Source organism: Acanthisitta chloris, unplaced genomic scaffold (assembly GCF_000695815.1).
Source record: "Acanthisitta chloris isolate BGI_N310 unplaced genomic scaffold, ASM69581v1 scaffold8988, whole genome shotgun sequence".
In the NCBI taxonomy this organism is placed as follows: Eukaryota; Metazoa; Chordata; class Aves; order Passeriformes; family Acanthisittidae; genus Acanthisitta; species Acanthisitta chloris.
The window spans coordinates 1-25689 of NW_008688655.1; the positions used below are offsets into that span (position 1 = coordinate 1).

General features: G+C 41.1%; 1 protein-coding gene across 1 annotated transcript in view; it reads left to right on the forward strand.

The window, feature by feature from the left end:
- Window positions 1-3: 3 nt before the first annotated feature.
- The window catches only part of PTPRG (protein tyrosine phosphatase, receptor type, G), a gene marked incomplete at its 5' end in the record, with an annotated part of 76346 nt that continues 50660 nt past the window's right edge, over window positions 4-25689 (forward strand). The window contains 2 exon segments of the mRNA XM_009081112.1: window positions 4-235; window positions 8095-8227. Coding sequence (XP_009079360.1) covers window positions 4-235; window positions 8095-8227 — 365 coding nt within the window.

Below are 25689 nucleotides of genomic sequence, written 5' to 3' on the forward strand. Positions count from 1 at the left end.
GAGCCAAACCAAAATGTTGCCCCCACGGCTGGAGGTGCCGAGGAGGAGAGCTTTGCCGAAGCCGACACTCAGCCCCAGCCGCTCCCTTCCACCCAAGTGCCGCCAGCGTTCACCGACGAACTGTACCTGGGCAAGATCCCAAGAAGACCAGACACAACAAGAAAACCTCCTCCGAAGGAGGGTGGGTTTCCAGAGGAATACCCCTCAGATAACAGATTCATCACCATTAACCCAGGTGAGTGACCTCTATGGAAACCGTTTTTACTAACATAAGAGCATAGGAATATGACACAATCCAAATTCCTTACTGATTTCCAGTAGATACAACATGTTTGTGGTGCCTGGCTTCATCCGAGGGGCAGGTCATCACAGGACCTAACCCACAAATTGTTACTGGGGGGAGCAGAGGGGGAAGGAACATGCTTTTCTTTTATTGGTACAGTTTCATGGTCCTTGTAGCTTACTTGAAGAGAAAATTTGGAAAAATGTTAACCCCCAACATGCTGCATCAAGAATTTTGTTTCAAAGAAAAGAGAGGGGAATGCAGTGAACTATAGCTGTGAAATTAATTTGGAAGAGTGGCTGCTGTGCCAAAGTGGTGTTTCATGGGAAGTTTGCTATATGTGCTGCAAGCTAATTTAGTGTATCTGCAGGATTCTCCCTGACTGGGCTTTGAGATAGTCTCTCAAATACAGGATCATTGCTGGTTTATTTCTCATCACAAAACCTACATGCTCTGATCTTTCAAAACAAGGCTCCTTCTGCACTAGGTTTGCCTTTTTTCTTTTTGTTGTTCAGAATAAAAAAAGTCTTAGCCAGGCAGAGTTCACAGATTTTCTGTTTGTCCTGGGGAGAACTACCAGTGCTCCTGTACACAGCAACTCTGGATGTATGTACCAACTCCACACTATGTACACAGCAAACACAATCTTTTGGAAGCCTGCCCAGGTGATCTGCATGTGCATCAAGCCAGTGTGGTCAGGGTTTGCTGCACAGGCCTGTGCAAACAAGTACCCCAGGGTGCTCCCAATGCTCTGTACAGAGTGTCCACACATGTTCCTGCTTGGGGATCTCCAGGCACTGGTGAGGAAAACTGCAAGGAGCAAATGGAGTACATGCATGTGGATTTATTTGCAGAGTAAGGACTGGGATTTAGATATGGTGACAAATTTATTTGAGTGATTATGTGTATTACCACAGCATTTATTAGACAGTGCACTTTTTTTTGTTCGGGGTGGTTTGGTTTTTTTACTGTTATTCTTTATTTTGCTATTCTATAGTGTGTTTTGTAATTTTCTTTTTCCATCAAAGCTGCTCTAGAGTACTGTGAAAAAAAAACAACTTGCCTATTTATTTCTCCCTACATTGATAAATGCCAAAATGCAGTCATTGTGCACTCAGTTATAGCTTGGAACCAATTTAAAAAACAAAGCTAAATCCAATCTTTAATAACATTTGTTACAGAAATGCTGACCTGACTGTAATGCTGTGAATCATAACTTCTGTAAGAGATCAGATTAACAATGCAGAAGCCAAGAAACCTGCACCCAGGTTGTGCTGATTTTTGAAAAATACACGGCTGTTTTTCTTTCTCCTCAACTGGAAATCTTCAAAGTCTAATGCTCCCACTGAATATGGCCTGAAATGCCTGTCAGGAAGCTTTCAACATGCCACTAGCACTAATCACCTTTTTGTCAGGAGGGAGGATACCTGTCCTAGCCATGCCTTGCAGTGTTGGGAGTAGGCATTCAGCACCAGTTAGGTTCAAACCCCAGCAATTCAAAGTGCTTGGATAAACCTGCCTCTGAAATAGTTACCTTCAGTTCTTACTGCCTTTGGCTTCCCTGTTTCTCATGTACCAGTTTCTTGCATGTCCCAAGTACAGTATCTCTTATATAAGACCTAGAAAGGCCCTAATGGGATGATGGGTAGTTGATCTTACTTCTTAGCTTGTGACAAAGAGATTGTTATTAGATTTTATTTTAATTCCATGGTGAAGTTAAGAGGAAAAAGATGAAAATCAGTGACATGGGGAAATATTTTTAGTATTGCTAAGAAATACTGGTTATTGCGAATTGTATCTCCTTAGTCTGTCTCTTTTTAGCATGCAGAGAACTGTCACTGAAAGTGGTTCAGTACAGCTTTGCCTCCTACTGGACAGCCTCTTTTAAGAGCTCTGCTCAATTCCAGGCTTGGAGGCTTGAAGTCACTGTGCCTGAAGACTGCACTCAAAGGTGATCAGTTTTGAAAGGACTCTGCCGATTAGGTATTTCATGCTTGTGTATGGAGGGAGGATAACTTACTCTGATCACCATGTCTTACAAAAGTGGCTTTCATTTGTAGGGAATTATATCTTAATAATCAGCATATGTTTGATGGGGGAAAAGATCAGTGAGAGTTGCCTGTTTCACCCAAATTAACCTTAGTTAAAGCTTAATTAAACCTTTGGTGACCTACCCGAGATGAGAAGGAGCTGTCACATTTTTTCAGCTTCCCAGACAAGCCTCTCCCAGGCCCTTCAGTGTCCTGAAGAGGACATTCAACAGCAAAAGGCCTGAGAATGGCTTTTCAGAGATGAAGAAGGGCCTGTTTGTGCCATTTTCTTGGGGTAGGGCTTCATTCCCTGTCCATGACCTCCAGGTGGAAGAAGTTAGGTTGGTTACAGACCTGGTGAGTCCCTGTCCAGACATTGAGAAGGGCTAGTGGTTTTCAACTCTTAGAACATTTTGAGATATTTCTTACTGGCTTTGGGCCAGAGGCTTTTGGTCTGAATCTCTTTGTACCAAGTGTGAGGACCTTGTCCTTTAAAGTCTCTTCAGGCAAGTCCTTCTGTCTATCTTGTGCCACTGGGCTTCTGCAGGGGATACCTAGCCCAGAATTTGCCCAAATATTTAACTAGATGTGTCCAAGTAAGGCCTGGCTGGCCTGTTGGGAGTGCTACCCTGTGAGAAGACGCTTGGGAATGCTGGGAAAGGAGCTTTCCTCCAGGCTGGTTCTAGGTTACCAAAGACTAGTTAAACTAGCACAAAAGCCTAAGACTAGTTACTTCAGCTTAATTATTTACCACAGTAATATGAAAATTGTCAATTCACACAGACAGGTCTGACCTAGCTCATGCAAGAAGTTGAGTTCAGTCAAACTCCAGCAACAGTAAGACCTCTTCCTATGAGAAAGGGCCTTAAAGGTTTTCTATAACAAGATAAACCCGAAATCACGACAACAAATGAAGCCAAGAGGGCATTACCAGAAGTATTTGAAAGGATTCCTGAGCACCAGGACAGTATAAAGAGTGTGCAGGCCACTTCCAAAGCAACCTTGCAGTTTACTGTGTCCCACTGAGGGCAGAGACATTTTTGGATGCATCTTTTCTCCCTGAAAGCAGGTGTTAAAAAGCTGTCAGGGTTTCAGAAATGTTTTTGTGAGTAGAAAGTTTAATCATTTTAAAGAGTAGAAAATTGTTTCATAACAATGTACACTTGTAAAATTAATTATATAGCATCAAATTAGCAGTTGTAAGAAGATAACTGAATGGGGAAGTACTCAAGAGTGTGGATGATTAGAGGAGAACAGGGAACTCATGAGAAATTACAGGCAAAGTGCGAGGCCAATTAGTACAGCAAGGCTCATTTTCTTTTAGTGCTTATTTCACACACACATACACACACACCTCTCCTGAGGCCATGTCATTATTTTCCAAATGGCACTGGCCTCTTCTTATCTGGTGGTATTGGCCAATGCTAATGATTTTCTTCTGTCACCGAACGCTTGCTTGCATTCTCCTCTTTCATTTTCCTGATCATCCTTTTCTCTGTTTTGGTGCCCACATTAGGCTAATTGTACCTTTGATCTGCAACTGTTACACACACAGCTGCTCAGCATTGTCCCTGACTCTGAAACCTGAAAATTAGAAAAACAGCAATTAGAATGATACTCTACCAAAGGAAAAAAAAAGAGGGGGGAAAAAATGAAAACCAGGATGATTCATTTTAATCAGGCTAGGGCAGATATTGTCCCACAGAATTTTAGTTGATTCTCCAGTCAGTTAAACAGATCCTTTGTATTTGACAGGAGATAACAAATGAGCTGTTGTGAGCAAAGTAGTACATGTCCAGTTGGGGCTTTTGCCTGAGTCAGGAGGTGGGACTGAGAACAGAGATGTGGATTTGGCTCTTCATCCAAATTTCAGCCAGATCCCCCCACAGCACTCACCCACTTCTGCCATGTTCCTGCCACAAGAGGACTTTGTAGAGCCAGAGGGATCATGTTGTGCAGGGTTAAATTTTGAGCCTGGTGTATGCTTTGAGCAGAGACTGAATTTTGGTGTTTAGAACAGTCTTTGCCAGGTCTGAGGTTACAAAAGCCTTTTGGGAATAACCTCATTAAGAAAATTAAACATCTGTGTAATTTCTTCTTCTCCATATGCGGCAAGGATTATTAAGCTGTATTTTCACGTGGCACTTGAGCCATTTTCACACAGAATCACAGAATGGGTAAGGCAGGAGGGACCACTGAAGTCAGCTAGTCCAACCTCCCTGCTCAAGAAGAGTTCCCTAGAGCATGTTACTCAGGATTGTGTCCAGACAGCTTTTAAATATCTTCAGAGATTTGCATGGCAATTTACAGAAGCAAAGAGCAGAATGGCTTGAAAATAAAAGGATTGAATTATTTTATGTTTGCAAACCATACATTTCAGATATAGGATTAAATATGATTGGCATCTGTTTACAAAGCAGTGAAAAGCCATGCTTAGTTGTGCACAGCCTGGGACTCCTGCTGGAATGCCTTTAAAGAAATAGGGGAGAAAATACTGCACAATGACATGAGCTGGTATCAAAGGTAACACCTTCTTAAGAAACATGGGTTTCATTTTTTGTCATTTAATAATATGGCTGATACTATATTCTAGAATTAATTGATACCTTTTTGTAAGATATTACTTCGTTCATAGCTTCATTTAGTCAAAGGAAAGATGAGCAAGTGGCTTTCTTTTAAGAGTCTGGGTGGTCTGAGGCAGTTCAGCAGCAGGGCTGTGCTTTGGGTAATGGTATCTGTAATGGTACAACAAACAGAACTTTGTCCTGGCAGTTTGTGCAATGGCAAGGAATGATAAAGGTAGGTAGGTTATATAGTAGAGCTGTGGTTGCTTATTATAGCAAGCAGTGTTCCTTAAGGGAAATAAACATGTTTCTATTCTCAGGAACCAATTACCGAGAATAAAAAGTACATTTCACAAATTGTAGAATGCCCCTTTCTTACCTTGACCTTTGTGCAAGAGTTGCACTGCCAGAGCCTCCCTCGCTGCCCAGCACCATCTCATACTCCCTGTGCCAGGGCTCATCCATCCAGTGCCTGGGTGGAATTGCTGAATGGCTGGTTCACAGGAGTCATGGATTTTTCCAAACACAGGAGTAGATTTAGCAGTGCCAGGGCTTGTATCATGTGGGACCTCCTGGAACAGATATGCTGTAATAATTTTTATTCCTTCCTACTGGGATGAATTCCAAGCCAGTAAAAGGCAAACTGAATTAATTCAACGAAGGCATATGCCACTGGAAACTGTTTACATTTCTTAGCAAAAATGGAGTTTCCCAGTCCATTTTTTGAGCTTCCCCCACCAAATACAGCTTATGGTGGGTACTGTTACAAGGATATGCTGTTGACACAAGCAAGACTCAACATTCTTGCTTTGGAAAAGGGTGAAATGGTGACTATTTCTTTTTTGTGATGTTCTTATTTTGTTACATAGGGGAACAGGAAACTGTAAAGGCGCAGATCTGTATTTGTGTGTGCTTTCTTTAACTCTTTTTCCAAGTTATCCAGTGTGCTGGCTTTTCTTAGACTTCTCTGCCATGACACTCAAGACAGGCGCCAGCTCTCCAGCTGCACTGCTGTACCTCTGGCTCCAGCTGCTGTTGTAGTACAGTTTTTATTAGGATTGGTTTGTTTAAGCTCTCTCAGCACGTTACCTAAGCAGTGGAAAACACCTTAGACCTTTTCTTGAAAGCCAGCACAGGAACTGTGTCTTTTTCTGAAGCACATCACTGCTTGGGCATTCCCAACCAGAATTTCAGGGACAGCCATCAGCATGCAGGAATGGCATTTGCTATTCTGGCACTCAGCATACTGAGCACTTTCTTATCCTCACATCTGTGGTACAGGGAGTTGGCAGGGGCAGATAAGTGTGTTCTACACAGTAGACTGAGTAAGAGGAGCATGGTGAGCACTGCAGAATTTAATAGTGTGCATTGGGACTCTGACCCATGCCGTGCTTACAATGGAATTTAATTTTCTTCCCATGCAAACAGAAACTTATGTTTTTGTGCTGAAACGTGGAGATGAAACTAAAGAGAGTACTGTCCTTGGAGAGAACTGAAGCAACACCCCTGTGCCTGTAAGGTGGTGGGACTATTTGGTTCTCCTACAAAGTTTTACTACAGCACGTGGTTTTTTTGCTTTCTCCCTTTTACCATTCTGATTAGTAACACTTACAGCCTTACTCTTTTCATGCTGTTAAATGATTTGAAATGCAGTGGTGTCTAAAGACTTATGATTTTGTAAGTTTGGCAAATAGAATAAGCCTTTGCTCTAATTTTGGGATTGTTCTTTCCTTATTCTTTGCTAGTCAAGGAAATCAAACATGTTCAATCACAGTGCCCGTTCACTTCCTCCAAACATCCCTCTGATTAGCACCTCATTTAGGCTGCTTGCTAAAGGGCATTACCTCTATCAGCCTAGTTCTTATACTAGAAAGATTTCTTGCTGGGCTTGCAGCAGCCTGCAGCCTTGCTCTGTTTTCAGCAGTCAGGCAAAAGCATTTACAATTAACCTTTACTTCCACGTTAGTTGAATTTTACTCCTGCCTACGGAGGAGTATAATCTAAATGCTATTAAAATAGAGTATGACTTCATATTATGTGACATCTGGTGACTTCCAATTATCTGTGTTTTGCCTGCCTATGGTGAAAAGGCAATTATGTTCTTCTGGTAGGATTTGCAGCAGTTTCAGAAGATATGATAATACTGAGTGAGGGCAAGGAAGCACATTGGTAAGGAAAGACTCACATAGGCTAAAAAGTAGAAGTCAAGTGTGCATGTTTCAATCCTCGTTGAAATCTAAAGCTGTTTATACTAATCCTTTTGCATTATGTCCTGTTGACAAGTATTGATCAACTACTGCCTGTTTGTTAGGAAACATGAATAAGATACGGAATCTGCTGCTGTATTTTTCTTTTATCATTCTGTCTAAGCAAATTTATTCGTCAAGTCTACATCATTTGCACAAATTAGGTGTCTTTTGAAATACATTGGTATAGTGTCTATGCTCACTGGCTCCAGTACTTGCAGAACCTCTAGATATTTATCCTTTTTATGTAACAATAATTTTAATGAGATGTCATGCAAAAAGTGAAGTGGAATTACTCGGCCAGATCTCAGGATACTGATGAACTTTAATTTTGTTCAAAAGCTGTGGCATAATGATTTCTTCTGTCGGTTACAACACATCCTATCCATTCATTCATCCACCCATCTTGACAATCCATATGCTAAAAAGTGCTTTCATATGCAGTAACCCACCAGATTGTGACAATTCTGCAAATGATGTGACATGACACCCAACATGTTGAGGATTTTTTTTTTTAAGATAGTTACCAAGAAATTTATTTCTGAAGCAAAGTATTACACTGAGCTTTGCAAACAGGGCTGTCCTGTAGTGTTGAGAAACAGAGTGCATTTATCTGCAAACACTGATGACGGAGCACAGCGTTTACTTAGTTGCCGTGGTGAAATGGCTCAGTGGGGTACTCCACATCTGATAATAGGTGCTTGCACGAAAAAGAGTCCTAAAAGTGTCTATGAGACCGTAATTACAGGCAGTAGTAAAATCCAAGCCATATGTGGCAATAAACACCATACTTCTGTGCTCTCATGTCTCAGACTGAAGACAAATGGAGTCCCACCCTGCAGTTAGATCTCTGCTCTGTTTACTCATACCATGTAAAACGGACAAGTTATTTGGTTTGTTTACACGTTTTTCCATACAGTAATGCTTTTTTTTCATTCAGTGATTGGTTTTGTTATGTGTTTAACACACAGCTGACAAGAATAGCTCCAGCATGGCCACGAGACCTTCTCCTGGTAAAATGGAATGGATCATCCCACTCATTGTGGTCTCAGCACTGACCTTCGTGTGCCTCATTCTTCTCATCGCTGTGCTTGTCTACTGGAGGTGAGCCTGTTTCCCTTTCCTTGCAGACTGGTTAGGATTTAAAACACACTGCAGGTGGTGTTATTAATGTGGTCGTGTGGTTTTTTATTTTCCTAGAAGTTACAGTGATAGATGCATTAGATGATTCTCTGGATGCTGAACAGCTTTGTTGGTTAACTATTCAGCTGTCTTAAATACTGATTTTTGTGTCATGCATCTGAGCTTGGTAGAGCTTTAGCAATGGTAAGAGGCAGCTGTAGTGACGACAAGTATTTTAACAATTAGTCCCTCAATAGTAGCTATAAAAAGTTATCTTTGTCTTGGCCTTCAGGAAAGGTGGTTGTGGGAGAAAAGGCCAGTGAGACTGGCCTTGGTTCCATGGGTCTCTTTGCCACAAACCTCCTGTGTAATCTTAAGCAGCTCTTTCCTTCCTTTGACTACTACAAGAAGGAGGGGGGTAAGCTTGTTTCCCATTCCATAGCAATGCTCTGAGTCAAAGTTCTTTAGCACTGGTGAAGTCTTCAGAAGTGCAGCCTGCAAGGTCTTAAGAGTAAAGATTGCCTCTTGCAAAGAGACACTGTCATTCAGACCAATGCGCATAGGCTCGGTGGTGGAGACTAGGATTAGTATCGACAAATCCATCTCTGTTTGATTTACAGTAAATTCAAACCTGCAGCACCTGCTTATGTCACAACCAGAACCCAAAGACACTTCGTTTGTCTGGAAGCTAAAATTAACCAGAGATTAGCCACATACAAGGTATTTAGGAATTATTTCAAAATCTGATGCTATGGGACACAGGAAAGTAGCTTTGATGAGAAATACCAGCCCATTGATCATTATATTTGCAGAATCAATTAAAAAAGTACCAAGCTGTTTTTTAGTATATCCATTTCACTGCCAATTAATTGGCCAAATTGAGGCTGAGAACATTTGACAGAATTAATAAATAGATTACAATGGTCTTGTGAAAATCATTTCTGTTTACATTTGTAAGTAATGAACATCATTGCAGTAAGACAGCAAATAAAGTTGCAGTGGTATGTGCACAAAAGCTGAAATTGGAAGGGTTCTGAAGATCCCATTGCAGTGTCCTGTGTTTCAAGAAATATTTTCTTCATTTGAAGGACTAAACTCGGTCACACCAGGCAAGCCCCAGAAGGAAATGGTATATCTCAAAGCACTGTAACGAGGGGTTAATAATATTTATCTGGTTCAAAATGCTCTTCTAAGGAGGAAAAGGTTTAAAATACATTGCTAACAGCTATTATCTAGAAGAATGTTGGTACCTCTCATTGTTTGGAAAATATTTCCATTTCTTTGCAATTTCACTAATGGATCGAGAAAAAAAATGGCAAAATTAGTGTTTAATTTGCTCGAAGAGTAACAATACCATCCCTGAGAAGATATTAAAGTTGGAACATACTGCCTCAGTGACCAATATTAAGGGACTAATTTTTGATAAATATTAGCTTCTATTATAGATCATAATATTACTCTAGTCTAAAGATATGTTAATTAAAGTTAAATATTTTTGTCTTCAAAATTCCTAACCATTCACCTCATAAAATTTTTATTTGCTTCGTAATAACAAATACATGCATAAATCAAGGAAGATACATTAACAAAGACTTTAGCTGAAACCAAATTACCTTTCCAGTAATGTTTGTTATTTTGCATATGGACAGTAATTGTTTCTTTTCTGCACTCCATAATATGCATCAATAGTTAACATTCCTCATTGGCTTCAGTAAAATTATGAGTTTCTAATTAATACCCTTGAGAGCAGTAGATCAATTTTCTTGTCTAAAATTGATACCAAAAAAAAGGTAAAGATTAAAAATTAATATAGACATGGAAATTGTGTCATGTAGCAGTTAAAGTTTTTTGATAAATATGAGGCAACAAATTGAGAAGAATAAAGAAACTTGAGAGCACATGTGTCTGCCTTCATAGTTCTGAGGATTTCTAACACATACAGGGAATGTATTAAAAAAAGTAAACATGTGTCTTAGGATAAATCAACAAGCAAGTAGAACACAAATCATCCACAGTAACATTTCACAGTGTGCAGACCATGTCACTGAAGCAGTAACAGCATTTTGTGTGCCCTTTGCAGTGTGATTGCCTTTCCTTAGGAAAAAATAAATTGTTTAGCTCCATGAGTGTTTTAAAGGAAGGAAGAAAAGAGAGTCTCAAACACTGCAGAATCTAATTTGGAAGTTTGAAAGGAACAGTGATTTTCAGGAAGAAATACTTCGCTTAAAATGTAATGGGCAACATATGGAATAATTTGCTAAATAACACCATCAAAGCAAACGGCATGAAAATGAGTTTGAGACAGATATTTCAGTAAGGGAAACATGGTATTGAAGTGCACAGCAGAGAAACACTTGTGATGAAAGGATAACCCTCAAGGGGACAGGCGTGCTGGACCGAGGGGGCTTTTCTTGCACAGCAGTTCTTTGTTTTGGTGTGAGAAAAAGCATTGCAAAACAAAACTCAGAGAACTAGAAAAAGCAGAAGAGACATAGTTACCCTTTGGCAATACATTTTGAGGCTAAAACAAATGATATTTTCGCCTTTGCGTTTTTGAGCATTTGTGGGATTAGATGATTTGAGACCAGAGGTGACATAAGCAGAACAGTGAAGCAGAGAGAAGCCTTCTGCTTGTTTCCATTGCATCAGTGCCCTGTTATCCAGGGACCAGAAGACCAGAATTAGGAGTTAGGGAAGTTGCTTGTGAAGGTTTGGCAAAGCATTTATCTCTGTCTGGACCCTTTGCAGCTCATTCCACAATAGAGCAATGGAATAAGTTTTGTGAAGATGACTTCTTATAAGGAAGCTTCATTTTCTGTTCCCTTTATTTGAAAAGGAGAGTGATAGGAAACAGTCATTGTTTGATGAAGCTTTTCCTTTCTTTTATCTGTTGAGCTTCCATGCTGTGTTCATTAGAGACTCCTTGTAATTGAATATATTTGGAAATGATCTGTGCCGTTTCTGAACGAGACTCCCTTATTTGCAGAGGTAATTTGCTGTTCTCAGTTTCTTTTCCATGTGGATCCTGGACAAATGGTGAAAGAATGTGACTGATGTTGAAGAGAAAGGGTCACTTCCATCTTTTCACATCGTGGCCATCTCAGTAATGAAAAGGGATGGGAACTTGCAGGCAAGCAGCAGCTCTGAATTACCTTTCTACTAAAGTTTCCTGAATTCAGTACTTTTAATGGCACTGCTGCGCAGGGAGGGCTGTGTGATTTTAAGTTGGTAGAGTGGAAAATAAACTAGGTCAGCATAATGAAGCTGCAAAAAAATGTGCTGCCTTTTATCCCAGAAGAATGAGGAGAGCACAATCGTGGAGTGACCAGGAGCCACAACATCCGCTGGGGTCGGTTGGCAGTTGGACTTCCTGGGCAGGAGGGACAATGATATCTGTAGTTTCAGTTTGTTTCTGTGCATCTTTGATTCCTCTTGAGGAAAAGCTGGCCTGGCTGATCTTTGAGCTGTCATGGGCATGATGAAGAGGACTGTTACTCCCAGGACCTCTAGTGCTTGAAACTGATTTCTCTTAATATCGAGTTGAGAATTTGAGCTCTAGCAGACAGAGGAGGTGAGGAGACCAGGTCCTTGTTTTACTCACCATATAGATTCACCATTTGCTCCTGCAGTGGCACAGTGGTACTTGTTTTTCTGCTTTCTTTCCTTTCGTACTGGTTCCTGAAATAATGTGTTATAGGGCCAACCACTGAGTGTTTCTGAGAACTGTTTCCTGGGATTTTAGGTTCTTCACTGGAGCCCTGCTATCTCGTCTAGAGCCCGTTAAAACGTGGGCATGGTGAGGTGCAGTTTCTCAAGCACATTATTTTTGCATTTCTGGGCATTTGTTTTGCATCTGTGATTTTATACCCAGACTCGGTATCATGAGATCTTTCCGCAGTTCTTCAAGGTCAGTTTAAAATTTGACTTGGATTGTCTGCAGTCTTTGCCACTGTTACTCACACAGCCTTTTCTTCGAGCTCCGAGAACTGCAGAGTGTTTGGTAGTGACCTCCAAACTATTTAGGGATTGAGTGTGACTTTAGTTTTTTTGCAACAAGGCAAGTTCCCATAGTATGCTGAGCCATAATATGGCTTGAAACATGTCTTTTCTAGAACTTCCACTATATTCTGTTGCAAATTGAACAAGTCCTGAGTACTGACACTTTAAGGTAAACCCAGGGTCAGTGTCATTTTCTTTTTCACGGAGGTGCAGAAGGGTGACTATAGTTGGGAAATCAACTAAAACACTTTGATCCGCATTAAGTTCTGTCATTTGGGGAAAAAAACCCAACATATTTTAGGAGGGAGTGGTGACCTTCCACTGTTTGTTTTCTGTTCTGATTTTTAATCTAAACACTACAGTCCTATAGACTGTGGTTCCAAAGGGAAAAAATAAGCAGAGAATATTAAGAAGCAATTAAGATTTTAGAGTTTAGCCAACAGCAACTTTTAAATGGGAACTAAATTATAGCCATTTCTCATTTTCAGCTAAGAGGAAGAAATTAATTCACGACTCTAGCTGGAGAGTTTTCTTTTTCTTTCTTTTGAATAGATACCATAATTCACCTTGAATTATTGCACCATCAACATCGTGATCCCAAAGACAAAGCAGGAATATTGTATTGCATTTCTTATTAAATCAAGCTGTTTATACAGTGCTAATATGTTTACATTCAGGAGGGATTTTTGGAACAACACAGCTGCTGCCTTTCAAAGAGCAAGCAAGCTTGCATTGCTTGTTTTATAGTCGTGTGTGTATATAAGACAGCTTGGGAAAAAGATGTCTTTAATTTTCCTTATGCAAAACCCTATAGAATTTACTGGACTGTAAGAGCTTCCTTAGGGTTTTGTTAAGCATCCTGTCGAATTGAACTGAATCCTTGGGATGGGTCTTGTGGCATAGCTTAGTACTTCTTGGGCAGTGCCTTTCTGTGCAGAAGAAATTAGACTGAGCACCAGGAGATGTGGCTTCTTTTTCTGACTCAGTCATTGATTTTCTGTGTGACCTGGGGCCAAGTCACTTACGGGTTGAGAGTATTGTTGTTGAACTCGGTGACAAAGACCTCACTGGGGAGTAAGCTCAGGTGTTCAATATTTCAACATTTGAGTTCTGTCCCTGATAAAATAGCACTGAAGAATATTGGTCAGCTGTATTTGCAAATCAGCTTGTAATATATAAATGAAAGTTGCACTATAAGCCTAAGAACCCTTGTATTTACCATGTCTGATAGCCATGCCTCAGAAAACTCCCTTTTAGTGTTACGTTCTGGGGATCTTGCACAGCTCCTTATCTAAGACAGCGTTAAAACTTAATTGGGGGGGAAAAAATAACTTCTGCCTATAGCAGATTGTAAAAAGTGCTGAAATGGTTATTTGAACCTATCTCTAGGTTATGAGTACACAACGTGTTGTTCATCTACTGTACTGATTGGAAAAGGAACACTGCAAATTTACAGACCATTGTAAAATGGTTTGCTTACAGTGATAAAAGCTTTTTTCAGCTTACTCTAAAATATCTGTGATTCTGCTCATTTTCTCACTCATGGAGGATGCTAGGTGGTAACTCTGTTTGAGGCCCTGGGTGTTAATTTTAACAATGCCTGGAGTGCAGTTGCATGAGTATTTATTTCAATAGCAGCAGTTCAAGCAGTGTCCTCTGTTCCTGCCCTTGTTCTGCTCTCTGTGACCTCAAGGCAAATGTTTGTACAACTGTGTGAGGAGCTGGATTGTGAAATAATCCATGGTAAAAAAAAAAAAAAAGAAGAGAGGGGCTTTTGTGTCCTGATTTAAACCAGATTAGCTCCCAGTCCAGTTCATGTAGTAACCAGACAGAGCTGTACCAGCACAACTGAGGGACCAGCACGAGGCAGGAATGAGGAGGAGGGATGGGGATGCTCATGCTGACACTGCCCTCAGTGATGCCTGAGGACAACATCCAGGTGCTTGTGCTCAGCTTGGGGATGGCAGTGCCCCAGAACACAGCTCGTCTCGTCGCAGGCAGTGAGGAGAATTAAACAACAAGGGCAAGACACTTCCTAAGTTGGGACACAGGCAACATCACAGGGAGACAAGGGAAAACGTGGAGGTGAGTGGCATAGCTGAAGTTTCTTGCCGCTTCCATCTCCTTCTTAGTCCCCGGATATTCCCTGCTCATTATCAAACAGGGCATGCCTTTGTTTTCCTCTGGGAATGGCCTTGTCTAGCCACATATGATTACAAACAGCCTCAGAGGGATGGGGATGGGGGAGATCACTGCCTGGCAAGTGAGATGCAGCCCAGCCTGATTCTGAGTCCTATGACGTCTTTGTCTCAACCCAGGCAATGCAGGAAAAGTCCTTCAGCTTTTACTGCAGAGGATCCAGGTTGTATGTGATTTTGTCAGTGCCAGAGGTAAAGGTACTGAATCTTGGGCCCTTTGAGTGCTGTATCTCAAAGTACTGCTCATTTTCATTAAAAGGGAGCAGGCCTGTGATCAGCTCTCTCCTATCCCACACGGGGAGCTGAGCCCATGCTTTGTGCCCATGTCAGGCAGCTCAGTTTCAAGTCCTAAGCTTAGGGCAGCTGCCGGTTACTTGTTCTAGCTGTTGGTATCATACTTTGAGCACTCATCGTTCTTCCATTACAAAGAAAATCAATATGAAAACTTCTCTGACAGCATCTGTGCTCTTTCATCCTGCAATGCACAGCCTGGGGCAAGGGGCATAGCCCACAAGTAGATCCGCCAAGACCAAACCGTCGTGTACCGCGGCCGTTCCTCCCTTTGTTGGCTCATGGGTTTTTCTCGTCTCCTCTTGCAGGGAGCTGAACTTGCCTGTTTGCAGGGGTGGTGGGACATGGGGCTGGCTCTGTGCTGGAAGGGCTGAGGCAGAGGTGCATGGTTGTGTGCAGGAGAGCTCAGGACCTGCACCTGCAGCCATCCCTTCCCAACTTCTTGTTCAATAACCATTTCCCAAAGGGCTACTTCAGGGCCTTTCAGAAATCACAGGAGTTGTCAGTTGTTATAGTAACAGACCCCCTGCTGCTGAATTGGCCCCAAGATGCCCATTTGGGCTTTTGAACAGACTAACTCATGCTCATTAGACAAAAAAGAGAGCGAGACAGATTTGCAGATGGAAAGTTGCTTTTTAAGCATGCTGGATGATCTGTTAAGAGCTTGACTGTGGAAAGGGGCATGTTCTCTCATTATATGCCTGTTACTTTTACTCTTTTTTAATTAACACTAATTTTGCTTTTTAATGCAAACCAGAATTCTGCAAGATTCCCTTTTCTTTGGTGAGGCCAGTAGTGAACTGCTGCTTTGCAAACCAACAACAACCAGAAAGAAAAGAACTTGGAGAAGGACTTGCCAAGCTTAAATGCAGATCAGTGGTGCAGAGTTCAGAAAATAGTACTTCTAATTCTTATTATAGAGTATCAGGAGCAACATCAAAAATCAATAGTCCCATTTCAAGAATAGGACAGTTTAGATTTTGCTTCAGGTTTAAACCTGAGTCATCCCACTCAAATCTGCACTCCTTGTAAATCTGAGTCCATGTGACTGAAGAAGCTGTAGCATCTCAAATGGATTCTCAAGGGTATCCAGTGGCAATTACAAGTTACTTTTTGGCAGATATTTGAAACCAGTTTCTTCCTGTGTCACACTTATCCAGCCTTCATCTGAATTTCATGAATCACTGTTCTCTCAGCAGCAAATCCAGATTTATTGCAGGCTGATATATATCCAGGTGTAAATAAGAGAGGACTCTGGTTGCCATTCTACCATATACCATTTCTATGAGGAAGGTTGTTAGATCAGGTAGACGGCAGGGTTGTTAGCAGAGAGGAGAAACTAGTGCTCTAGTACATGGAAAGATTCTGCAAGGGACACTTGATCTTCTGGACCCATTGTGCTGAAGATAAGAGGCCTTTGGCTTAAATTGCAGTGAGAGGGAAATTTAGGTTGGACATTAGAAGCAATTTCACAATAGGAAAGACAATAAAGCAGTGGTCTATAGAATGTCTACCATTTCTAGGCTCCAAAACATGGTGAGGAGCACCACAGAAGTCATTGATCCTGCACAGGACCTTCAAGGCCCATTCTCCACAGCTCTGCAGTGGAGCTTTAAAACACACATGCAAGCATGAGAAAGAGGAGAAATGGTGCAGTGTGATAAATTGTCCTGTTAATCACAGCCTAGAAGCCCAAAAAAGCATTTGAAAGACACAGTTTAAATGCATCATGTTAAAAGTGAATAATGTGAAGCCAATAAAAGAGCACTTCTAAGAACTGGGGGGAGGAGAGAGCAAGGGTGCTGGCTTTGGAGAGAGAATGGAAGGAAGCTGCAAAGGCAGCTTGCAGAGGACAACTGTGTCAGGAGACCCACAGGTTGGTGGAAAAAAGTCTGTTTGGAGTTTTGTTCCATCTGTTCTCCTACAGCAGGGAGCCTAAAAGTAGGGGAGAGTTAAGAGTACAACAATGATTTGCAGTTTCAAAACAAAACAGAGGAGAAGGGGTTGGTATAGCTGCAGATTATTGCCCTCGTTGTGTGTTATCTAAGGCACCGTCCACAATGCACATGTCAATGCTCCTCCATTAGCTGCAGTGAGTGCCAGTGTGAGGCCACCCCTGGTGCCAAGGGCAAAAACCCTGTGAGCAAGCACTCAGGATGGCTGAGTCGAGATATCCTTGGAGAGAAAGTATTTTCATGCACAGAAGATAAGGAATGGTGATTGCTTGAGGAACCCAAATTTCACAGCTGTGAAACCACCCAGCTCAGCACTGGCAATGCTGGTGCCTGCTGGCTTGTGATCATTTGTAAAAATACCTCTAAATGAGAACTCTTACTCTGAAACTGTTTGTAGCATGTGGGTCAGCTGTGTGAACATCTTTTCTGCAGGCACTTTTATGGATATGGCCATTGAACTCAGTGGGAGCCCAGATCTGCATCACCTTTGTTTAAAAAGATGATGTAAAGCATGCAGTCATGAGTCAAACAGCAGGAGAATACATGCTTCAGGTGTGGAAGACTAGAATTCAAAATATCATGTCGGTGACCTTGAGAACTCCCAAATGCAAAAAGTATACTTTTTATTTTTAATCCATTATATCATGTGTCCCATCGGAGCTGAGATATTTATACTATGCTTTGCCCACAGGCCTTCCCTAAGGGGATGAAGTTTATGGAAAAGTCTTGACAGCAAGTTGGAAGACTGCTGTTGACACCCTCCTCAGTGCTTTCTTTAGGGGTGTAGCAAAATTTCCCCAACATTTCCAGAACTACCTTCTGAAGAGAGAGCAAAGGGGAGCAGGCAAGGGCAGCTGAGGTCAGGCAAGGAGGGATCCGTGTCATGGCTGCAATTGATCTTTCTGTTTTGTTTCTGTGGAACTAATTAAATGGACTAATTGCCAATTTATTTTTTTTCTGGAAATGCCTTCCCCAGTGCTGCCATAATGGTAATGGTGAGGTCTGGAAAAAAAGGAACAAGATTTTATCTGTACAGTAACTGGATTAAAGGTATTAGTTTGCATTGTGTAAGTTTGAACAAATATTTTTTAAATTCAAACATTCTGATTCAGCTCCATGAAGAATGGGTTTGTAGGTGCTGAGGAATGGTATATTGTGTGGAATGTGGGTTTTCTCATAACTGCAGTGGTAGAGGATGCTGGGTACCACTGGCTTCTCCTGCTCATCATAGAATCATCAAGGTTAGAGGAGACCTTTAAGATCATCAAGTCCAACCATTAACCTGCCACTCTGCTGTAATCCCTAAACCATATCCCCTAGTGTCAGATCCAAACACCTCTTAAACACTTCCAGGGTTGGTGACTCCACCACCTCCCTGGGCAATCTATTCCAGTGCTTGAACATCATAGGGAAAGCATTTTTCCTAACAGCAAATCTGACTCTCCTCTGTCTCAGTTTAGGACCATTCCCTCTAATCCTCTCACTGCATCCCTGTCCTCTCTCCAAGCCCCTGTTAGGCAGCTGTAGAGAGCCATGAGGCCACCCCTGAGCCTCTTCTCAGGGCTAAGCAAACCCAACTCCCTCAGCCCTTCTGATCTCTTAGGTTACAAGCTACTGTACAGAAAGCTTTTATACAACTTTAAAATTTTTGAGCTCTGACTGTTAAGGCTCTAAAAGGTATTTTTACAAGAGAAACAAATTTCACAAATGCTTTTTGTGACATTAAATCACTCTTTTAAAAAAAGCTAGAGAAAATGGATGGATTCTTTTTCTGTTCCCCTTCTTAGCTCAAAGAAACAATTCATTTACCCGTTGTCATTTGATCTGTTGCTTGTTTATGTTTTCTATTGATCTGCTGCTAGTTTATATATTTTCTACAATATTCTTAGTATGTTAGAGCATGTGTTGAAGTGTATACAGGTATCTCTGGAGTAGATTTACTCTCATAAATTGCTAGATTCAGAGCTAGAGGAATGTCTCGGACAAACCGTGAATGAAATATCCTATAATACAACTAGATGTACCCTGGGGGAACTGTATCCTCTGCTGTGAAACTGTGAATTAACCACAGCAACCAGATAAATTATATTTTTTCTCTCTCCTTGTAACCATAAAATATAGCTATTTGAAGGGCCCTGTGCTGTCCTAAGTCCCACAGCAGCATTTGGACTAACATTAGCACTAGCAATTTCACAGCAGGATGTGGTCTGAGTGTAAAATTATAGGGTAAGAATATTAAATCAATTCAGCAATCTTAACTGCTTGGATAAATGCTAGGAATCAGCACACTAGTAAAACAGTAACAAGTAGAGGTAGACTTCATTTTACTGTTCCTAAAACCTGTGCAATTTGGGAAGAAAACACCCTGGAATGCACAATGCATGTTGTGCTGCTGGTCCAAATGTTGCAAGTATATGAATTCATTCAGTTTGTTGTAGAACACTTGAGTTTGTTAGTCTAAAAGAAAACAGTTCCTCTACTGCTGTGAGCAGCATGTATTTTACTCTGCTGACTTACAGGTTGAAATCCATTTGAGTTCCAACTTTTAAGCTGAAACAGGCATAGGTAGCAATGCCTGGGTCTTGATCATGTTTTTCATGTTGTTTCTTGATCATGTTGTTTCATGTTTTGGAAATCATTTCTTTTCCAAAATAGAGCAAAAATGTTTTGAAATGTCCTACAAATTGACATTTATAAACTAATAGAAATAAGTCAAATTTGAATTTTAAAAATACTGTTAATGTTTTGTTAAAAAAAAAGGAGAATAAATCAAAACATTTCTCACTAATGACATATTTCCCTGAGGGCTCAAATTTGGTTTATGTTTTCCTTCTGATCAAATTGTCAGTTAAATGGATAAATTTCCACACAGTGATTCACTCTCCAAACCCATTTTTTAACCAGCATCAGAAAGTTTCCAGTGGCTGCTGGTAAAATTCCTCACATTTTGTAGCAGCATGAGTTTCTCTCATTCACCTCTGTGTCAAAGATGTTTTAAGCTGTTGTGGATGGAGGGATGTTGTGTCATGCCACAGGTTGGACTCAGGGCTGGAATGCTGAATTCCTGTGGATGGGGACTTCTCCAAGTAATGTGTAAAGGGATGTCTTTCCTTTTGCATGGGCATGAGGCTGATGATCCAGTGGCTCCTCAGCTGTGGCAAATCCCTCACTAGTGGTGACTGGAGATAGGAAACGGAGTTTACCCCTGCTGATTGATATTTGGTGTAATTGTAAAAAGGGGGATGGCATCTCCTGAACCCCTTGCTGGAAGTGACACCTGCTGAGCTCACAGTTTGTTAGCAACTGAGGGGATCATCAGTGAAGAGGATCTTATGCTGTTAGAGAAGCGATCAAAGTTAACTGGGCTGGCAGCTTTCCAGCTGCTTTCCACCTTTTCTCAAGGTATTTATTTCTCCAAACCAGTTCCACTAATGCTGAGAGGAGGAGTGTGGAAGGATGGGCACTGCAAGGGCAGAGAGTGGTGAGCCAGGACCAGGAGAGCTCTTGTCTCACAGTGCTAGGATGGGCTCCCCAGCAGCTGGAGCAGTTACACAGTGCTGGCAGTACTGAGGGCATGGAGGGAGGATTTCCGACCACATCTTCGCTCAAAACAATGATCATTGACTCTTCAGAGTCGTATAAGTTTCCTAAATTTCAGTGTCCATTGGTAATAGCCACTGGTATTACAGACATGAAGTGAAAGCTGAGGAGAGGCGCTCCTTGTACCTGCCATATTACTGTCATCTTTTTGGTTTGCTTTGCTTTTTGATAAAAGCTTGGGACATAAATGTACCAAAGTGGTTAGTCTCTTCCCATTCATACAGCTCCCTATTTTTGAGGCATTCAGTGTGCTGTTTCAATCAGGGAGTAAATGGGTTTGCTTTGCTGGCTCAGGAAATCAAACTGCAAATGCTGGTTTTGTCAGTTAAGACTGAATTTGGGTTTCTTTATCCACAGAACCAACATTTACACAATAGCAAGAAAAGATTCTCCTGGCCCTGTTATCATTACAGGCTTCATACTCATTTGAATGATCTATTTTCCACCCCTTTCCTCACTGTTACAGGTAGAAACAAACCTTTTAACTTAAAAGGGCTTTTCCTGCAATCTGGTTATTCTTTGCTGTTGGCTTTGCATGGCAGAAGTGAAGTTATGCTTTCTGCTTGTCTCCCTGCAACTCTACAATGGTCCCATGTCCTTGTTCTGTCTAATTTTGGGGGCCTGAAAGGGGAAGATAGAGAATGATTAACAGCCTATCAAGCATCGAGAAAATTTACTTGGTTTACATCTGCCAGAGTTATTCTGAACATGTTTGTGATATTGAGGGGTGTATAAACTTTCTATTTATCAACAACAGTTCCTTATTAGAAAAAAATTCTAATAATAATTAATAATTAAATCACTTCATTTGCATGCACAAATCACCATAGTTTGACTTGGGTGCTATTTAATGCTCAGTCTATCTAGGCAAAGCAATTATATCTCTGTGGAGATCAATTCTAAAGAACCAAAAAGATGAAAAGATTTTTAAAACAATTTGAGCAAAGAAAATATTCTCCTTTTTTTTCCCCAAGACTGTGGAAATAAAGTTTCTGCTTTCTAAAGGAAAATATAGTAATTAGGAAATTTGCAAATGGAAATTAGCCTGTGTTGGTCCTCGTCTTTATTTATGTCATTAAATGCAATCTTTAATTAGCATATATATTATTCATGTTTCAATATAATCCATTTTATAAGTCCAAGTTCAAATATAAAAATCAGAATGGGCTTGATGCACCCTATTGTTCTCATGGAAAGCAGTTAACATAGATGTAAAGATATGAGGTGAATTGAAACATTCATATTTCATAAGGATGCAGTCTACATTTTCTGAAATTATGGCTTGAACTCTTATTTTTAACTTTTTCTCATTTGCATACATATTACTCCCTGTTTAAATGATGTGTTAATTCTATTCATTAGACTTCAGTGAATGCTTCTAACTCTCCTGATAATCAAGCACAGGTCCCTGGAAAGCAAATTATGCTCTTTCGTGTTGCAAAACCCATTGTAAACGTGACATTTATCACTGCAAAGCCAACTCCTGTGGAGCACTTGGCTGCAGTCAGGAGGGCAGAAGCCTTTCTCTTCTGCTTATGGTGATGATTGTCATCTGTGAATAAGGAGCTGGCACCAGGTCCCCAATGGCTCTTCAGAAATGGTTGGGCACTTCACAACTGCTCCACAGCCTTGATGGTAAAAATGCCAGTTCAGCTCTTCGGGGGAGAAAGAGGAATTTGACTCAAGTCCTCACACAAACATCTTCAAGAAAATGGATGATCAAGAATCTTCTGTTCCATTTAACATGGTGGTGGTGATGAGCATGGGGAGACCTACACAGACTTTGCAGCTCTCTAGAGTGTATTTGACTGCCAGAGCAGGAACCTGCAGGCTTAGCTTTGCTGTGCTTCCCAAATGTGCTTGTGCTTCAAAATCTGCAAGAAGAGTAGACCTGAAAGCAAAAACACAAAGGTGACAGCAGTGCAAACAGGAGTCCTTGTTCCTCTCTCTGGTTTTCTGATCCAGTTCCTGATTACAGAACAACCTGTGGGAAGAAAAGGGATAGCATAACAGTATTGAGTTTAAGTGTCTGCTGTTGCATATTGATTTGCCAGGCTGTGTCAATTCATCTCTGTAATTTTAGGTATAAAAGCATTGCTATCCCAGTGGTAAACCCGAGGTGATAATTTTGGAAGGTTTTCTGTTGATGAGGTGAGCCCTGAGTGGTGCCACACAGGGAGTTTCCATGTGTGCTCTGATTAAGAAAAAAATTGATGGGAAGAAAAAAGATTCATGTGGCATTTCTGTGAGGGAATGCTTGACATCTTTAAAGGCCCATAAGCTTAGTTTCCATCTAGTTTTTTTTTAGAGTCTGGGCCTTTTCAAAAGCAGTGTTGATGTGCTGTAGGGGATTAGTTTAGCTCTTTGTGGTAGCAGAAGGTTAGAGTTCAACATCCCAGTTTTTGTTAGCCACAGAGCTAGGTGGAAGAAGTTCCCTGTTGTATAGTTTAAAGGTGTAGGTGGAGATGACTAGAGGGAGACCTGTTGTCCCAGCTGCATAGTTTTATTCAAGGTGCATGGAATAAGAGAGCAGAAGAGAAGAAATCACTGCATTTGATACACATTCTCAGCAGCTGCTTCGTCTCACCATGCCTGAATGTGTAATCTCACTCTCAGGAGCATTCTGCATGAGAAGCAGCTGGGCACTGCAGAGCAGAGAAGAAATGCTCCCATTTCACCAGCATCTGAGCTAGCCCAAGCTGCAGCTGGAGCCATGGGGAAATGAAGAGTCTGTATTTTAGTGAGACTCTCTGATTTCAGCGCTGTCTGTAGGATCTGAGCTTGCACTTGGATGTTCTCACTCTCCTTAGCAATGCTTCCTGGTACTGAAAGTGTGCAAGAGAACCCCTGAGCTTTTTACACCAGCATTTTTGAAACACTTAAAGCTTCTGCAGTCCTCTCCTCCTTCACTCCCTGGATGGAGAGTGTGCAGTCCAATGGAGCTTCCACACTGTCAAGCTGGGACAGGCTGTGCTAATTCCCTGTGTGATGAGCACAGAAGAGAATGCTGAGGAAAAGGGGCTTTAAACTAACCTTATCCCAGGGTTTAAGGTTATCCACAGTTCTCAGTTTTCTGGTTTTGATTTGGTTTTAATGAGCCTGGAAAGTAGGCAACTCAGCTCATGGGGAAATAAGATAGAGAATGAGCATTCCCCTTCCATGACTCCTTTCAGCACCTTTTCCCTTTGGTGTGCCAGATACAGCAATTCCCTATCCCAGGGAGAGATGTATTGGTGCCCTCACTCCTCATTCTGTTCTGATGACTGGATTGAGTTTTAACATTGTCATTGCTCTCCACCAACCTTATTGTAGTTACTCAGCTTTCTGCAAAGAAGGAGTTAAATTCATATGGGTTGGGTGTTTTCTGTTACAGCTCATGTTCTGTTTTGACCTTCTTGGCTTCACATATTTTCCCCTTTTAAAGTTACTAGCTATATCTGAGATCTTAACATCAATGGGCCATTTTGTGGAAATAAATATTAATGAGATGGTTGCTGATAGCATCATATGGGTAGAAACAAATGCTTTTATAATAAATGGAATTTAATATTAATTGAGTGGTTGGGAGTTAAAGCAGGAATAAAGTGACAAGCTCATGGCACAGCAAACTGCCCTTTGCAGGAATCCAATTAGAAGAGTGAGCAGCAAATTTTAGGCAAACTTGCTATAATCACACGGGGGCAACACAAGAGTGTAACATAATTTGGAGCCTGGGACCTGTCCCCTTGAATGTCTCATAATTTCCATGAATCAACATTTAGTTACTATGTGGTGCCAAGTTTGCATTATTCAGCTTTTTCCTGGCAGTGCTGCATCCCATTGCTCCAGTCAAACTGGAGGGAGACAGTATGTTTTGCAATAAATTAAATGCACTGTGTTCCACTGCATGTCTGGTGGAGCAAAGCGACTCATTTGTTAGCCTACTGCAATTACTTTGCATTGAAAATCTTGTGCTGGTTTTTCAGAGTTTTGCCCCATCACTTAAAGCTGTTACCTTTGCCATTTCCTCAATGAGAATGCTCAGGAGTTGTTCCCTTTCCCAAGCACAGTGTTTGTTCATGACTTGGAAAAACAGATGATTTGCTAAGATGTGTCATAGATAAATAGTTAAATCCTGCCTTGAGTAGCCAAGTGCAGTTGTCACAGATGTATTTTGTGTTACACAGAGTGCTGTAAAATGTTCATTGGGTTTGAATTGTTCAAAAATAATTTCTCTCAATATTATGTATTGTTTTCATCTGGCAGATGGAGTTGCAGAAACTGCTATAGCGAGAGTTTGTTTGTGGCATTTCAGACAACCTGGGTATTGTGTGAAATTGGCTTAGCAAGCCTCTAAAAAAGGAGGGTGCAGGGTGTGGGAGTGATAGTTGGGGCAGTGCTTCCAGGCTGATAGAGAAGCATTTGGGAAAAAAAAAACCAACAAGGAGCAAGTCAATTTATCCATTCTGTCAAAATGGCTGCGATCAGCCAGGAGGCAAATGAATAAACGGATCAACAAGTATTTCACACTTGTGTGTTCTCGACAGGAAATCACAGATCTGAAACCAAATGTCTGGGACAAAACTACCAGAAATAGTGGCAAAATACTCTGCTGTTTAGTCTGCATTTTAAACATTTTTAGCTCGCAAACCTCCTTGAATTAAAGCACTAGAGCAAAACAGGAACTTGTTACTACAGTTCCCAGTACTGAGCAGAGATGAAAATATTTGGGGTGGGACTAACAGCAGGACCTCAGTCCCTAATGGAAACTCCTTTTGCCTGCCTGTCTTGTTGGCCATGGTGATGGCTGCTGTCTTTTCTGCTGCCAAGCTTACAGTGTGATTGCTGCACTGATGGCAGCCAAAGCACCACCAAAGATCACGTCAGAACATGGAAATGAAATGCATGAATACAGCAGGAGGAAAATGGATGTGAATTGCTAGAGGTGTCAGGACTCAACAGTTCACCTAGGAGCAGACATGTACGTTCCTCGAGGACAGTGTCTGCCCGTGCAGCCACGTCCCTTCATGAGCTTCAGGAAAAGGAAATGCTGAGCCAAGAGTTTGTGTTTAATTACATGTCTGCTTCTGAGCAAGTGCCTGGTGGATCCAGGCACATTTCTTCATACATTAAGAAGCATTCATATGTTTTTCATAAGATCTGAAGTTTTTGTGGGCTTTACTCTCCTTTTCCCCAGTCTTGCATTTATCAACACTGAAAGGTTATAAAGAGTATAATAAAAAGTAAAGCCTTAGAAATACTGCAAACAAAAAGAACAGTCTATAAATAGAAAATATATTAAACTGTATCTGGTGTTAAGGGCTCAATAATTAACATAGATTGACTGAATTTCTCCCATTCTGCTCATCTGCAGTGAACTTCTATCTTGAATCAAAATGTTCTGCTCCTGTGATTAGTAGCT